Source organism: Trichosurus vulpecula, chromosome 4 (assembly GCF_011100635.1).
Source record: "Trichosurus vulpecula isolate mTriVul1 chromosome 4, mTriVul1.pri, whole genome shotgun sequence".
NCBI classification, from domain to species: domain Eukaryota; kingdom Metazoa; phylum Chordata; class Mammalia; order Diprotodontia; family Phalangeridae; genus Trichosurus; species Trichosurus vulpecula.
In genome coordinates this window covers 51137237-51155963 of record NC_050576.1, presented here as the reverse complement: position 1 = coordinate 51155963, position 18727 = coordinate 51137237, and the positions used below count along the sequence as shown (strand labels likewise).

Sequence of the window (18727 nt, the reverse complement as noted above, 5' to 3'; positions counted from 1 at the left end):
ACAGAACACTTCTTAGTCTGCATGTTATTAGTTGACTTTAAGTGAATGGAGAACTTTTTAGTTTCACTCTTAGATTTTATCCAGTTTGTTCTCTCCATTTGGATTAAAACCTATATAGATTGCATTTGATAAGTGCAGCAATGTATACCTATTTTGAGACTTTAGTGTCGCTATTATTATTTTTATTATTATTAATTTAAGAGTTAAAACACTTTTACTGGTTGTGAATCTACATTCCCTCATCTGTAAAATGGGGGTGTTCATATTTGCACAACTTCCTTAGAGAATTGTGGTAAACAAATCTCTGTGTTATAAAAGACAAAACAAACAACAACAACAAAAAAAAAAACCTTTGTGGTGCTACACAAGCATGAGCCATAGAAGCTGTCGCACAAATTTGGCAAAATCAGGACTGAGAGTGATAACGTCCTGTGCAGCACATCGAAAATGTGATCTGAAATCTCAATGGAAGTGGCAGCAGGACTCAAATTGCCTTTGAATTCCTCTGTGGTACTGGCCATTGGACTTCACAGACCCAGGATGATGGAAACGTTATTGGAATGATGCCGAATCGAACCCCAGATGTTCCAGGAACTCTCTTTCTTCTCAGGCAAGATGAAAATAGAAGCCCCCTCATTCTGGCAGCTGAAATGCTAACAGTTGGCATGAAGCCTCTCTGAGACTAATGAGAAAGACGAGCATGATAATAACACTTTGCGCTTGTATTTCATTATTCATCCCTAGCTCTCCAAGGAGGTTTTACAAACATTAACTAAGGCTGAAAAAGCATCCCTTTGAGGTACTTTATCATAGATATCTTTGTCTTATGAATGTGGAAACCAAGGCACAGGAAGAGATGAAATGGTCTGGGAAAATTCATCTAATGAGGTTGTGATAGAGAGAATACTTCCCCTTCCCCCCCACCCCGCCCCAAAAGGCAGAACCCTTAATTTCTAAAATTTTGACTTGAGCCTTGTAACACTCTTCCGCATAGCTGGAAAAAAGGCTTGTCATGCTTGGATTTTCGCTGATGATGGTGGGAATTGCTGGTGAAAATTAGCCAAGTTTCTCTTCTTCATGTCCACAAAGGACAGAGTGATTTATGCCTCAGAAATATATCACTCTGAGTTCCAGGTGCACTGAGAAAAAGAACCTTCCTGCAACTTGTCAAGAGAAATACTCTTCTTTCAAAAATCTACCCCTTACTATAAACCTAAAGAGAATTGTTAAAGTAAAAAGAACTTTAGACTAGCCAAATTAGCCCATTGGACTTTAAATTGTCATCTATAAAATGATCAGAGTTGGGCTATATTTTGTCTAAGGAACCAAAAAGTCCCCAAGATATGAGTTCTATGAAATTAGGGTGGATCTAGTAAAATGCATGTTATATGTGTGTGTGTGTGTGTGTGTATACACACACATATGTGTATATATATATATATATATATCTGTGTGTATGTTCATGTATGTACACACATCTATATCTATAGATATATCAGATACCTATAGATATATCAGGTATATCAGACATATCTATATTTTAGATAGATATTCATATCACAGTGCCTTAGTAGGTACTGAATAAATATTTGTTGAATTGAATACACACACATACATATCTACGTACACATATGTGACTATACACATTTATATGCTCTTGTACACACATATATGTATACATTCACCTACACAAATGTATATGCATGTATGCATGTATGTCTTTAATCATATTCCTCTGGTGGAAGTCTCTGAAGGCTCCTTAGTACCTTCAGAATGAAATGTAACACTGTATTTGACATTTAAAGCCCATCCCATCACAATTGGACTCCAACCTACTTTTCCAAGGTTATTACATTTTGTTCCCATTCACATATTCTTTATTCCAGCCCAACTGGTGTTCTTGCCATTCTTCCTACATAGTACTCCATCTCAAGTCTCTGTATATTTCCTCAGGCTATGCTGCCATCCCTACAATTAATTCCTTTCTTTCCTCTGATTCTTAGAATCCATAATTTCCTTCAAATCTCAGCACAAGCACAATCTCTTCCATAAAGGTTTTTTTTTTTTATTTCTCACCACTTATTGCCATGTCCTCCACTAACACTTACCACCACCAAAAATAAATTACCCTATATTTATTTGTTTTCTTCAATTTTCTCTAATCTTTATAAGAAAAATTACATAAATCTAATTCTATAAATTTCTATATTTATTTTCTATGAATTCAAAAAAATTCCAAACATTCTTTAATATGATAATTAATAATTCTTTATTATTTTTCACAATGAAGTAATCAAAGAAGCATCTGTTATGCTCCTTGAATGTTTCAGACACTGTAAAAAATCTGAGAACAAAAACTGAAGTAATTCCTGCTCTCATGTTTCTATTATTTCATTTTATCATTACTATTATAATTACTAAAGAGGCAGTGTTGCATAGCAGATAGAAACTTTGGCTCAAAGTCAAGAAGACCTGTGTTCAGATCTCAGTCTGAACATACTAGATGAGTGATCCTAGATAAAGAGTTACTTTCTCAGATTTCTGGGTGACTCATGGACTATGAGTTCAGGAAAAGCTGCCAATCTACATTAAAGAAAAAAGTTTCCTCATCACATATATATCAAAGAAATTACAGGTTCAGTCATTATTATTATCATTAATAGTCACCATGTCATTCTATGACCCTGTGGTAACCCTATCTGTTCCTCAGTGTCATTAGCTGTAAAATGAGTTACACTAGATGATTTCTAAGGACATTTTCAACTTCACCGAGGCTAGACATTGTTTTTATGTCATTATAGTCTCTCATATGCATGGGGGGAGTTCATTGCTGACATTTCTATGAACATTGCTTGATGCATGTGTGTGCAGAAAGATCTTAAAAATCAGGATTTCTGAAGATTAAGTTTTACAAAGGCTTTGAGGATGGAGGAAGCATATTTAACTACAACCAAAAGGAAGTAGCTGAAATGGTTGAGAATGAAGGTGGATCAAAGTAGAAGATACCTTTCTATTTCCACAAAGTATCCCTAAGACATGAATTGGATGCCATTCTTATATCTTTTTAGAAACATGAATAGGTGTATGTGTGTACATAAATTCATACATATACTTACACACTCAAATGCAAGAATTTGCTAGAGCCAGTTCAAACTGGCTTATGAAAACTGATTATTAAATTTTCAGTGTGAGCATTTACTCCTTTGAAATCAGGAAATGCTACAATCAGGGATTGATTTATTGCTTTGTTGATTGGCTACACATTTTTTAAATGATAAAGAAAATGTTAATAATGTAGATTAAACTTTTTAAAAATAAATCATGATTTTTTTTACTAGAGAGCCAGTTAATAAACATTCATCAGCACATCACCTCTGGATATATGTGTTTGTGTATATACAGAGAGGAGAGAGGGAGAGGGAGAGAAACAGACAGATCGAGAGAGGGGTCGGGGAGGGAGGGAAAGAGACAGAAAGAGACAGGGAGAGAGACAGAGAGAGGCACAGACACACAGGGAGACACAGAGAGGCAGAGATAGAGAGACAGAAAAAAATAGACAGAGAAGAGACAGAAAGGGAGAGACCGAGAAAGTTCATTCTAAGAGCTGATTTCACACGCTAAGATACTTCCTTGATCAGTATGTTATGAGCTTTGAATTTTTTTCTTGAACCCTTGAAGATTTATACATTGATCTAATTACTCAATAACACTTATTATTCCCCCTTGAGATCAATGTCCTACATTTGTAGAAGAGTCTATGGGGCTATAGTTGTAGTCTGTAGCATTGCAAGGTAATACAGCAAGCAGGCTCAAATAGGTTAAAGACTTTTTAGACTTTTTCTAGAATTTTAATGTCGTGTCTACTCACAGAAAGTAACCACGTTTAGATGTTCACACAGGCTTTGAGAGTTTCTCTTGGAATATGTATTTTATTGTTGAGTGCCTGCCAAGTAAGGGCTACAGATTACTCTGTTGTTAAGAGATCAAATTGTGGAAATGAAAAGCACAAGAAAATAATTCACTTTCATTTGTGTTTATCTTTCTTTTATTTTTGTGGAGTGTTTCACTCCAGTGTGTTAGAGCTTAACTTACCTCCTCCTCTTGAGTAGTGAATTAATTTATTTCATTTTTCTGCCAGTACATATTATTGATACCTCTAAAAAATTTTATAGGCTGAAATTAATAGTATTATTTATTACAATTAGGTGGCATCCAAAATAGAATTGTTTTCCAAAGACAGGGAAAAAGGGAGAAGGAGCAAATCCAGCAAACTTTGTCTTAGTGTTTTTATCTATAAAGAGGGATTGCACTGGCACCTATCTCTCCCGAGATGATTATAAGCAACAAATGAGAATACATGTATATGCATATATTATACAATGTTACATATTATATAATACCTACATTATATAGATTATATACAATATGACACATATATACATGTATGCATGTACATATGTATACACATATATATGTATCCATGTCAATACCTATGTTCACACATAGTCATATGCATATGCATCTATTGCCTTGTGGTCATTATTTTCCTTCACCACAGACATTCAAGGAAATTCTGGAAATAGCTTTTCAGGCGTGTTGTTATATATCATCCAGAAATGAGTGGACATAAAACCTCTAATGTTGCTTTCAATGCATGACTTCAAGATAACTATTATTCAGTTCATTTGTTTCAGTTGCGTCTGTCTCTTTGTGACCCCATTTAGGGTTTTTTTTGGAAATGATTTTCGAATGGTTTGCCATTTCCTTCTCCAGCTCATGTTACAGATGAGGAAACTGAGGCAAACAGAGTTAGTGACTTACACAAAGTTACACAGCTAGTAAGTGTCTGAGTCAGGATTTGAACTCAGGTCTTCCTGACTCCAGGCCTGGCATTCTATCCCCCATGCCTCCTAGCATAGCCCATTACATAGTCCTATCCAATTCAGAAGCTAGGATAGAAACACGGACCAGAACTATGATTTCAATCATATAATGAGGTCAGAGGTAAGTTATCTACCAATACAGGGAGGCAAACTTCTCTGCAACCTATTTTCTTTTTTTAAACATTCTTTTCAATTTTTTTATTTTAATAAATTTATTTTTTGTTTTTAATTTACAACACTCAGTTCCACAAGTTTTTGGTTTCCAAATTTTCTCTCCCTCACACTCCTCCCCTCAACCCCTCAAGAGGGCATGTAATCCAATGTAGATTCTACATATACCTTCATATTGAACTTATTTTCAAAATAGTCCAGTTGTAATGAAGAATTATAATCAATGGAATGAATCATGAGAAAGAACAAATAAAACCAAAAATAAGGAAAAAGAGAGGGAGAGAGCAAAAAATTTGCCTTGATCTGCATTCAGACTCCATAATTCTTTCTCTTGATATGCATAGCTCTTTCTATCATGAGTCTTTTAGAGCTGTCTTTGAACCTTGCATTGATGAGAGGAGTCAAGTCTATCAAAGTTAGTCCTTACAGATACCGTGTGTCTATAATCATGTATAATGATCTCCTGGTTCTGCTCCCATCACTCAGCATCAGTTCATATAAGTCATTACAGGTTATAATGAAATCCATCTGCCCCTCATTTCTTGTGGCACAATAGTATTCTATTACATTCATATATCAAAATTTGTTTAGCCATTCCCCAAATGATGGGCATCTCCTTGATTTCCAATTCTTTGCCACCACAAAAAGAGCTCTGCAACCTATTTTCTTCCATAGAGAACTTCATAGAATTCTTGGTCCAGCTTATACAGCCCATATGTATCAGAAGCAGGATTTGAACTCACGTCTTCCTGTCTTTTATGTTAGTTCTTTATCCAATCTTCAGAATCTATTGTTAAGCTGAGTATTTAATGCTGAGTATTGATTACTAAAATACTCATGACTGAGCTTAGACAAATGGATCTGAAATGTTATTCCTGAATCCAGGCTAGAGGACTGCTTATTAATTTTATAATGTCATACTGGCCAATAGGATCTCTCAATAGTCCCATTTTCTTCATGCTTTCTCCTAATATGGACCACATTCTTAGCATTCATAACCCAGTAGGAGACATTCAGTAAAGATCAGTGGATCAACATTTATAGAATACTGAATATTCCACAATGCTCCCTTTGCTTCCCAAACTATTACTCAATAGTACACACAATAGCCCTGTGAGGTATGTAAGTATTATCATCCACACTTGGATCAAATGAGAGGTTAAGTGCCTCACCTGGGTCTACACGGTTAAGTCAGTGACAAAACTGAGAAGGAAACTCAAAGTTTCTGACTCTCCACTGCAGGTAGTTTTTCTCTTTGCTACTAAGTAGATATCATCTTTCACTTTGAGTGCTTTTAATTATCTAGTGAGTGAATATGAAATGATTTTTGTAGCATACAGGATCATTTCAGGGAAGTGAAATTCAACCACTACATGTCTACCTTGTAGCAACTAATTCCCACCCCACGTCTAGTGCTTTCAAGCAAGAACCAACAAATGAAGATGCCATGCTGATTAGAAACTTAAATACCTATAGATACATACAAGTATAATTTGGCTCCCAAGCAACTATATGAACGTAAAATATCACTTTCCACAAAGTAATCAACAACCATTTATTAAATTCCTACTGTATGTTCAGCAATGTCCTGAGTGCTATGGATACAGAAAAAGTATTAAAACGATTCTTAAGCTCAAGGAGCAGTGGCAAGCTTAGGGAAGATTAAAGATCTGGAAGAACCTAAATGTCTCTCTTTGTGGAAGGGTCATGGTTCTGTTGTTTGAAATGCTATCTTAACTGGTTAGAGTAAAGACAACTTGCATCATTGTTAACTAAATCCTAAGGTTTTTTTGTTCATGAACAAGAACATATTCAAAATTTTGATGGATCTACGGTATCATTGACATGGAGCCTCCATTCCTTCAAGGATGTAGTTTGCAATCCATCCATGTTTTCTAATCCTATGTGGCTCCTTCCCATGAAGAAGTGGAAAGAGAGTTAACATTTTTAAGCACCTCCTAAGAGTCAGGCACTGTGCTAAGCACTGGGGATACAAAGCAAGGTATAAGACAGTACATGTTCTTGAGTTACGCAAAATCTAATGGGAGAGACAACACACAAAAAACTACATACAGGATAAATGGGAAATAATCAATGGAGAATAGGCACCAGAATTAAAAGGGATTGGGAAAGACTTTCTAGAAAAAGTAGGATGTTAGGAGGGAGTAGAAGGAAGTGAGGATGCCAAGGGAGAGCATTTCAGGCATGGATGATAGCCAGTTAAAATAAGTAGAGCCCAGAAATGGAGAATCTTGTTTGATGAATGACTGCTGCAAAGTGTACATGGAGGTGACAGAGAGCCACTGGTATATATTGGGCTAGAAAGAGTGCCAGATTTGATTCAAATCGCATTTCTGTTCAAGTCCCAATTTTATCAACTTGGTAACTGTGTCACTATGTGGATTTGATTAGGGAATGTCTAAGAACCCTTCCAGATATAAATATATGATCCAATTTTTTTCCTATAAATCCTCCATAAAGAAGACGCTGAGGGCTTTCTTTTGGATATCTTCATATCATGATATCAGGGAAACAGAAAGCCTGGGGTTTTGTGGTTCCTTTTCTAGGTTTGCATTTCTGTAATAATGTATTTTATATGCTTCTCCTCAACAATAATTCCATTGGCTATTTCATATAAGCCACAATGCTGATCATGAAAGAATGAAAAAATATTAAACTCTCACCATGTGCATGCATTGGGCCAAGCATCTATCTCTAAGTTTCCCACAACTTTAGTTATTTTAATATTATGGTATCAACGACTCATGTCATTAGCATCAATTAACATAGATTTTGTCTGCTTTCTAAAGACCAAAATTGGCTGACCATCTGGTAATGAATTCTTTAGTGAGGCAATTCATGGCCAAAGGCTCTCTATAAGAAAATATTCTTTCAAAAAAAACACAAGCCCAAGTTTCCTGCTGTGATCCTACAATGGTTAAATGTTAGATTTAAGCAAGAGCTCAGTTAAGACCACAAAATATCTTTAACTCTGAAATTGCTTTCTGTGTTACACACAAACGCACACACACACACGCATACGTGCACACACAGTAAACTCGTGTTCTTTGAAATTTGATCTTTTCTTTGTGTGGGAAGATTAATTCACTTTGTCTTTAAAATATAAAAGACAGAATGTCACAAGAGAAATGACTTGAACTCTCATAATCCCTAAGAGGAGTTATGGTATAAGATATTGGATCAGATACATTTCTAAAGTGCCAATACCTCTTAACAAGAGAAAGTGCTATGGCCTAATGAATTCTGAGGCCCCTCATGTAATTAATGTTTTGAAGTGATGTCTTCTGGTGTCTTTCTTATTGGTTTTATTACCTTTGTTAAAATTATTTAACTGCTTTGCATTTAAATGGATTTTGATACATACTATCTTCTACCCTTCACCACACATATACCCCATCTTTCTATTTTAGGAAATAAGCTAAGAATGAGATCAGAAATTTATTTTGTAGAAATAAAATATCAAAATATCTGCAAAGGTCTGACAGTGTAGGAGTTAGAACGCATTCCTAAGTCTTTGTGTCAGGATCCACAAAGCTCTCAAAAAGAGCATTTTTTAATGTAACACGCTGATTACATTCCTTTCCTTTTGGGGTTAAGTACAGTTAGAAACAAAGCAAATACATCTAAAGACATTTCTCTACGATTAGGAAAAAAGAAAAAGTTGGGCAATTTTCCCAGACATTTTAAATGTATATTTTTTAAAAGGAAATGCTTGGTATTTCATCTCCTCTGAGGTCAGTAAGGAGTATAGTCTTATTCTGGTATCACTGAGAAGACAATGGAGGCAGACAGAGCTCAGATGACATATCCATTACTGCAGAGGAAGGTAATGTCAGTTTTCAGGTCAGGATACAAGTGCTCCTGTTCCTAGACCCATACTTTGCCAAATCCTTTAACATATATTTCTAGCACCCCAACACCTATAACATCTATCTTTTATATTGAAATTATAATTTTTTTTTAAGAATGTCAGTCCCCTTGGAAGTGAGAATCAATGTATATCATACCTTGGTTGGAGTGGGTGTATTCAAAGAAGTAAATGCTTCAGACATCTAACTGAAAGGAAGCATGCCATGACATTGGAGTCACAATGGTGAACCTGACACGTTAATTCTGAATAAGACATCAATGTAGACAGTGAATTTCCCTTTATTTTTTTTTTCTTCTCTGAGTCCATACCTGGACCTCGTCAGGTTCTCATTTTAATGAGGTAAGGCCTCTTTAAGAAATGAGGCAAGGGATGGCCCCTTTAATTAGAAAAAAAAATCAAAGAGAAACAGTGTAAGGGCAAGCAAAGGTAACCTTTATTGTCTTTTTGGGGGGGGGAATGTTTCTCAGCACTAAGGCAATTGAATGCCTTTGATTGAGTTTTGCCTTTGTTTGTAGAAAGGCCCACACCCTTTTGCTAATTAGGTCACAAGAGGACTGAAACCCTCAAGAGGTGTGAAACCCCTTAGAGGTGTGAAGTCCCCTGACCCTGAAGAAGTGTGTATATACTCTGAGGCTAGCATTTTATTGGGGGCTCACTCATTGGAAGAGTGTTGGTGTGAAGACTCTGGGTAGCCATTAAGGTGTCCCCCCAGCATTGAAAACCCAGATGTTGGGGGGCAGAGCCAAGATGGCAGCAGGAAAGTAGGGACTTGCTTAAGCTCCCCACAAATCCCTCCAAACACCTGTAAAAATGGCTCTGAAAAAATTCTAGAGCTGCAGAACCCAAAAGAATAGCAGAGAGAAACAGATTTCCAGCCCAGGAGAGCCTGGATGGTCACCAGGAAGGGTCTATCACACGGTGCCGAAAGTGGAGGGCAGCCCTGCGTGGGCCGAGCCATGCCAGACCAGACCCAGAAATCAGCCAGCCGAACAGATCTTGGGGCCGTGAAACTGTGAGCTGTGGCAGTTACCAGACTTCTCAACCCACAAATGCCAAAGAGCAGGTTAGGAGGAAACTGTGGGATCAAGTTCAGAGTGGTCCAGCCGCCAGCTCTGGGAGTGGAGGAGGTCTTGCAGAGGTGGCAGTAGCAGCAGCAGGAAGCTCCTGAGGCTGCCTCCACAGTGCCAGAGTTAGCAGCTACCCGAGTCCCTGGCTTACATGGTGGGAGGAATCTAGCAGCAGATCAGAGTGGGAATGCAAGGAGCGCTTTGTGGGCACAAAGGCAGATTCTCTTGCTGTGCCCTGCATGGATCTGAATTACTGTCCTGGTTAGCAGTTCTTTGGGGAAGAGGAGCACTGCTGTGACAGAGCCTGGGGTGACAGTGGAGTAGAAGTAGCTCTGAAAACAGCAGTCCTTGGGCCCTAAAGCTTGGGACAAAGTACTCTCTACTTTACAAGCAGTCGTATTCTGACAAAAAACTCAAGGGTCAAGTAGTTGGCTGGGAACCTGAACAGGCAGCAAAAACTAACTCAGACTCAAACTCAGACTCAAACTCAAACTCCGGATGCCTTTTTTGGTGACAAAGAATATCAAATCATACAGCCAGAAGAAGTCAACAAAGTCAAAGAGCCTATATCAAAAGCCTCCAGGAAAGATATGAATTGGGCTCAGGCATGAAAGAACTCAAAAAGCATTTGGAAAAGCAAGTAAGAGAAGTTGAGGAAAAATTGGGAAGAGAAATGAGAGTGAAGCAAGAAAATCATGAAAAACAAGTCAATGACTTGCTAAAGAAGACCCAAAAAATACTGAAGAAAATAACACCTTAAAAAATAGACTAACCCAAATGTCAAAAGAGTTCCAAAAAGCCAATGAGGAGAAGAATGCCTTGAAAGGCAGAATTAGCCAAATGGAAAAGGAGGTCCAAAAGACCACTGAAGAAAATACCACCTTAAAAATTAGATTGGAGCAAGTGGAAGCTAGTGACTTTATGAGAAACCAAGATATTATAAAACAGAAACAAAGGAATGAAAAAAATGGAAGACATTGTGAAATATCTCATTGGAAAAACCACTGACCTGGAGAATAGATCCAGGAGAGATAATTTAAAAATTATTGGACTACCTGAAAGCCATGATCAAAAAAAGAGCCTAGCAGGCTGGGTAGGGCGGTGGGAAGGGAGGCGGGCTCTTGGGATGCTCCTCGAGGTGTGCAGCTCTGGGCATTAGGCAGTAGGCACTGACCTCGCTGTGCAGAGCACGCTCTACCTCCCGTAGCCCGAGCTCCCTTTGCAGCCACAGCCAGAGCCACAGCCGCAGCCTCAGCTGCAGCTGCCACGCGATCTCCTTACCACTCACATGTCTCTTTCCAGCAAACTGACCTTGGACAAGGTGGACCTGAAGGGGAAAAGGGTCATCATGAGGGTGGATTTTAACTTTCCCATGAAGAACAAAGAGATAACTAATGACCAGAGAATCAAGGCTGCTCTTCCTAGCATCAATTACTGCTTGGATAATGGAGCCAAGTCTGTTGTTCTGATGAGCCACTTAGGCCAACCTGATGGCACCCCCATGCCTGACAAATACTCCTTGGAGCCCATGGCTGTGGAGCTCAAATCCTTGTTGGGCAAAGATGTTTTATTCCTGAAGGATTGTGTGGGTCCAGAAGTGGAGCAAGCCTGTGCTAACCCACCTAACATTTCTATCATTTTGCTGGAGAATCTTTGCTTCCATGTAAAAGAAGAAGGAAAAGGCAAAGATGCTTCTGGGAACAAGGTCAAAGCTGAGCCAGCCAAAGTGGAAGCCTTCCAAGCATCCCTCTCCAAGCTGGGGGACGTCTATGTCAATGATGCTTTTGGAACTGCTCACTGTGCCCACAGTTCCATGGTGGGAGTGAATCTGCCCCAGAAGGCATGTGGTTTCCTCATGGAAAAGGAGCTGACTTATTTTTGCCAAGGCACTGGAAAGGGCCATCTTGAGTGGAGGTACAGTTGCTGACAAAATCCAGTTGATCAACAATATGCTAGAGAAAGTCAATGAGATGATCATTGGTGGTGGAATGGGTTTCAACTTCCTCAAAGTGCTCAACAATATGGAGATTGGAACTTCTCTTTTTGATGAAGTGGGGGTGAAGATTGTCAAAGACCTGATGGCCAAGGCTGAGAAGAATGGTGTCAAGATCATGTTGCCTGTTGACTTTGTCAGAGCAGACAAGTTTGATGAGAATGCCAAGACTGGCCAAGACACGTTGGCCTCTGGCATCCCTGCTGACTGGATGGGTTTGAACTGTGGCCCAGAGAGCAGCAAGAAATACATGAAAGCTGTGGCCCGGGCCAAACAGACTGTGTGGAATGGACCTGTTGGAGTATTTGAGTGGGAAGCCTTTGCTCGGGGAACCAAAGAGCTAATGAACAATGTGGTGGATGCCACCAAGAGGTGCTGCATCACTATCAGAGGTGGTGGGGATACTGCCACTTGCTGTGCCAGATGGAACACTGAGGACAAAGTCAGCCATGTGAGCACTGGGGGTGGTGCCAGTCTAGAGCTGCTGGAGGGCAAAGTCCTCCCTGGGGTCGCTGCCCTGAGCAATGTCTAATGGATGCCACTTTCCTGCCTGCTGGTTCCTGTGTACAGCCCTTCCAATGTGATCCTGCAGGGCTTCCTATCCATTTCCTTGGCATTAGGCAAGTTTCTCCCTCAAGACTCAACCAGTAGCCAGAAGATGGGGCTATGAGAGGCCCAGAAGCAGCTCAACTCACCTTTATGGTTCCTGGTTGTGCCAGTTGTCAGATCTCACTTGAACTTCTTTACTGCATCTAAACCATTGTTGTGATCTGTAGAGTACATATATACACATATATTTATATTTTGCCTTTAGAAAGAAAAATCAAAGCCAAAGCCTCTGTTAGCCATACACTCTTGAAATAGTTTGTTCTGTTCAGCTTTGTTAGCAACCGTTTTTGTCATTACCCACACACACACACAGTATGGAAACAAGAAGAAACTCCAGTTTGGGGTGGGGAGGTGAAGGTTGACCTATTAAATAAACATTTCATAAAAGTGAAAAAAGGGCCTAGACATCATCTTTCAAGCAATTATGAAGGAAAACTGCCCTGATATTCTGGAACCAGAGGGTGAAATAGAAATTGAAAGAATCCACCGATCTCCTCTTGAAAAAAGATCCCCAAAAGAAAACTCCAAGGAATATTGTCGCCAAATTCCAGAGTTTCTGAGTCAGGGAGAAAATACTGCAGGCAGCCAGAAAGAAACAATTTGAATTTTGTGGAGACACAATCAGAATAATACAAGATCTAGCAGTTTCTACATTAAGGGATCGCAGGGCTTGGCATATGATATTCCGGAGGTCAAAGGAGCTAGGACTAAAACCAAGAATCACCTACTCAGCAAAACTGAGTATCATGCTGCAAGGCAAGATATGGATTTTCAGTAAAATAGAGGACTTTCAAACTTTCTCAATGAAAAGACCAGAGCTGAAAAGAAAATTTGACTTCCCAATACAAGAGTCAAGGGAAGCATGAAAAGGTAAACAAGAAAGAGAATTCATATGGGACTTAGTAAACTTTAACTGTTATTTTTACATTCCTACATGGAAAGATGATGTGTGTGATTCAGGAGACCTTTCTCAGTATTACAGGAGTCGAAGAGAATATAGACAGAGAGTACAGGATGAGTTGAATATGAAGGGATGATATCTAAAAAAATGAAATAAATTTAAGGGGTGAGAGAGGAATATATTGAGAGAAGGAGAAAGGGAGAGATAGAGTGGGGTAAATTATCTCACATAAAGTGGCAAGAAAAAGCAGTTCCGTTGGAAGGGAAGAGGAGGCAGGTGAGGTGGAAAGAGCAAATCTTACTCTCATCAGATTCAACTCGAGGAGGGAATTACATACACACCCAATTGGGTATCTTACTCCACAGGAAAGTAAGCGGAAGGGGATAAAAAAAAAGGGGGATGATTGAAGGGAGAGCAGATAGGGGGAGGAGGTAATCAAAAGCAAACACCTTTGAAAAGGGACAGGGTCAAGGGAGAAAATTGAATAAAGGGGGACAGGATAGGATGGAAGGAAATATAGTTAGCCTTTCACAACACGAGCATTGTGGAAGTGTTTTGCATAATGATACATGTGTGATCTATGTTGAATTGCTTGCTTTCCTAGGGAGGGTAGGTGGGAAGGGAATAGGGAAGAGAATTTGGAACTCAAAGTTTTAAAAGCAGGTGCTTAGAAAATAAAAAAAAATGCATTTAGCTGGGAAACAAGATATATAGGGAATGGGGCATAGAAATCTATCCTGCCCTAGAAGAAAGTAAGGGGAAAGAGATGGGGGGGGGTCGAGTGAAAGTGGGTAGGGCTGACTGGGGAACGCAGTGGTCAGAATATAGGCCATCTTGGAATGGGGGGAGGGTAGAAATGGGGAGAAAATTTGTAACTCAAAATCTTGTGGAAATCAATGTTAAAACTAAAATATTAAATAAAATATATACAGAGTAAAAAAAAACCCAGATGTTGGTTCTTCTCTCTCTAGTAACTCTATAGGCTATGATCAGACAGAAACCTGTCTGCTGATCTGTTTATATTGTCTCTGTTTGTGACTTCTATTTGTGTTTTCCTTGAAGTTCATGGTACTGGCTTTTCCCCCTGAACTAAGTGAATGAAATATGTATGTTTAATTAAAGTGAGATTGTAGACCCCTTAAAGTTGCTTTCCTTAGAAAAGAAGATCAAAGAATCTGTGCTAGCAGCCTTCCTGCGTGCTGGTGTTATTGGCCTTACACAGCCACAGTAGGTGCAAGAAGCTTTGTTGTTACAAACAGTTATTATGCACGTTGACTTGGGTCTAGGAAGGCCCCAAATGTAGCCATTAAGTGGAGCTTGGCCAGGGACCCTTTTGTGGCCCAACCTATGTTTTTCAGAGTGAAGTGAGTGAGAAGAGAAGAGAAGAGAAGAGAAGAGAAGAGAAGAGAAGGAAGGAAGGAAGGAAGGAAGGAAGGAAGGAAGGAAGGAAGGAAAGAAGGAAGGAAGGAAGAGAAAGTCACAAAGGCAGAAATCTAGCCAGTAAACTCCAAGTTAACTGGGAAGCTTCCAGCCATCAAAATTTACATTTCTTTGGAGAGGAGAAGGAGAAGGAGAGTGAGAGGATGAGCTGGTTGGGTCCCCATTCAGGCAACGCAGACTGCTCACTGGTTGTGTTTATTTTTTTCCTTTTCGAAGAAGATCATGACATCAGGAAAATGATGACATAACTAGCATTTGACTTTGATTTGAGTGAGGGAGAGCTGTGCAAGGTCAACAGCCTCACTTTCTCCTCCAGAGCTATCTGGATCCAGTGACCAGATATTCATCAGGATGACTGGAGATGACCCAGGATGCAATGGGAGAACATGGCCCTTTCAGGCTAAGGCCTTTTCATGTTCTCACTTTGAGTGAGGTAATGCCCATTCAGTGAATAGGTCTCTTTAAGAAGTGAGTCAAGGGATGGCCCCTTTAATTAGAAAAAAAATCAAACTGGGAAGGGAAGACCCTCAGGATTGCTAGTCAAAAGAGAAACTGTAATCATTGACTTTCACTCTGATCAAGGAAGGAAGGAAGGAAAGGAAGGGAAAGAAAGAAAAGGAAGAGAAAGAAAGGAAATGAAAAGAAAGAAAGGTAATGGAAAGAAAGAAAGAAAAGGAAAAGAAAGAAATGGAAAAGGAAGTCAGGAAGCCAAAATCTAGCCAGTAAATCCCCAGTTAACTGGAAAAAAAAAGAAAAAAAAGGTTTGTTAGAAGTTAACAAAAGTTACTATATGGAAGCAAATGTGAATACTTTTCACAACAAATTGTTTCCATTTATTGTTGTTATAATAACCATATCCATAGCCATTCTCCATATTTAAATACTCTGTTCATTCAGTCAGACAAGTGCTTCCATCAATGTGGGGAGAACTCCAAGTAGTTCAAGTGTAAGAACTCTGTCCACCATTGTAGACAGTAAACTGTCTGTGACCTGATATCCAAGGACAGTCAATTATTTGCCCAGGGTCTAATAGTTAGTGTCTCAAGCCTTAGGCAACTAGGTGGCTCAGTGGTCAGAGCAATGAACTAATGGAGGTAGAAAGACCTGAGTTCAAATCTGATCTTCTATACTTACCAGCTGTGTAACCTCAGGCTAGTCACTTAACCTCCATTTGCCTCAGTTTCCTCATCTACAAAAGGCGGATCTTAATAGCACCACTTTTCCAGAGCTGTAAGTTGTAATGAGATATCTGTAAAGCACTTTGCAAGTGTTAACATACCATATAAATGCTATCTATTACTTGAATCCAGGACTTCCCGACATCAAGTTTGAACATATCCCCACTATGCCATACAGTCTCTACTGTTCATTCATAAACGAAACAAACACAGCATTGTAAAGGCTAAAGCCATCATACATTCCAATGTGCTTAAGCTTCATTTTCTTGAAGCACAGTTTGCCTGTAGCTGAAATGGGTAAGAGAGAAAGAATAGGATAGGAACTAAATTTGTCTATCAAGGAAAACACCTGGGTGAAATTATCAAAATCATTTCCTCCCACTAATTCCAGTAGATTTACCCAAGACAATTTCCATTACTGAGCATTTCTCAGATCCTTAGATTCCAGTCTATTGCAAAAGGTTAGTTTCCACCCCCACTTCCCCACATTACCTGTAGTCTAGCTCTACTGAAATGTCTTACTGATAGTATACAAAGTGATGTCAAAAGATTTGAGCTGTATATAGCCACAGGGGAGTTTTTCTCCCTTTATCATAATACTCATCAGGTTGACAGTTATCAGGTTGATAGTCATCAACTTGATTATGGCCATGCCCACCACTTTTATAGCTAAATAAGGAGAAAAGAACAGTAAAATAAAGGATAAAAGGAAGAAGAGAACGAAAGATGAGAGAGGTGCTCAAGCGTGTTTGCCACATTTTATTTATTTTTTTTGTTTTTTTTTGGAGGGGGGAGGGCAGGGAAATTGGTGTTTAGTGACTTTCTCAAGGTCACACAACTAGTAAGTGTGTCAAGTGTCTGAGCTCTGATTTGAACTCAGGTCCTCCTGCCTCCAGGGATGGTGCTCTACACGCTGTGCCACCTAGCTTCCCCCATTTACCACCTTTTAAAAATGAATAAAGAATATTTTGGACAACTAGAGACAAGAAGTTTCCCTGTGTCTTCAACTCTCCCATTACTCTGGACATTCCATAAGTCTTGTAACACAGTTTAAAGTAGCACTCAGCAAAAAATGGACAGAAGGCCATTTAAATTGAAAGGCATTTAAAATACAAAGCAGATAAATGCAATTATCAAAAGTAATAGAAGTCAAGAGAAAGCCAACAAGAGACAACATTTCAAACATTAATTACCTAAAGGGCCTTAGGATTCATTGGACTTTTATCATTTTCTCTTGCTAAGGGATGCTGGCCTTTTAGAAATGAACCTCTTCCATCTTCAACCTCACTAAAAATGTTATTTCATTAAAAGGAAATTTCATACTAGAGAACACTAGCGCAAAATTCTAGGGAGGCTTAGAATGTCCCTTCTATCTTTTCCCATTGAGCAAACTATATAAAGAACAGATAAGTTAACCAATACACAGATACATGAAGAAAGAAGGAAAGAAAGAAAGAAATATAGAAAGGAAGGAAAGAAGGAAGGAAAGAAGGAGGGAAGGAAAGAAAGAGAGAAGAAAGGGAGGGAGGGAGGAAGGAGGGAAGAAGAAAGGAAGGATGGAAAGAAGGAAGGAAGGAAGCAAGGAAGGAAGGGAAAGATGGGGGAGAAGGGGATAAAGAATTTTTTAATAAAGGTCTCCATACACTGGCATGTAATCTATGGGGGGAGAAGGGGAATTTCCACATTGTCCATGTCTGAAAATGTATCTCCTTCTGCATTTTAAGTTCATCACCTTCCTGGCAAGAGGTAAGTGGAATATTTCATCATCATTCTTTTGTATTCATGCTTTACTATTCATGCAAATTTCTTAAATATGTATAGTATACTAAATGCTGAGGAGTCAAGCAAAAAGAAAATAATCAAAAGAGAAATTTCTTTTTTTTTTTAATTTAACCAACATGGTACTGTATTTTGAGTGATGTCTGTAGATGTATAGGTATATAGACCTGTACTAAATGGTCCCACATAGCTTTCTGATTTCTTGTGTCTGCTTTGTATGAATTTCCTTTTTCTTTTCTAACTCAGGCTGTCAGCCATCTCTTTTCCTTGCTGTTACCTGGGTTCAAGTCCTATCTTTTTTTTAATATTTATTTATTTATTTATTTAACATATTTAGTTTTCAGCATTGATTTTCACAAGAGTTTGCATTACAAATTTTCTCCCCATTTCTACCCTCCCATCCACTCCAAGATGGCGTATATTCTGGTTGCCCTGTTCCCCAGTCAGCCCTCCCCTCTATCAACCCCCTCCCCTTTCATCCCCTTTTCCCTTCCTTTCTTCTAGGGCAAGATAAATTTCTACACCCCATTGTCTGTGTATCTTATTTTCTAGTTGCATGCAAAAACATTTTGTTTGTTTTTGAACATCTGTTTTTAAAACTTTGAGTTCCAAATTCTCTCCCCTCTTCCCTTCTCGCCCACCCTCCCTAAGAAGTCAAGCAATTCAATATAGGCCACATGTGTATCATTATGTATGACCCTTCCACAATACTCCTGTTGTGAAAGACTAACTATATTTTGCTCCTTCCCAACCCATCCCCCTTTATTGAATGTTCTCCCTTGACCCTGTCCCCTTTCAAAAGTGTTTGTTTTTG

General features: G+C 38.9%; 1 protein-coding gene across 1 annotated transcript; it reads left to right on the top strand.

The window, feature by feature from the left end:
- Positions 1-11301: 11301 nt before the first annotated feature.
- LOC118848527 (phosphoglycerate kinase 1-like) lies at positions 11302-12538 on the top strand. Its single transcript, XM_036757446.1, is given in 2 exon segments — positions 11302-11889; positions 11891-12538. Coding segments are annotated over 2 exon segments (1236 nt in total).
- Positions 12539-18727: the final 6189 nt, after the last annotated feature.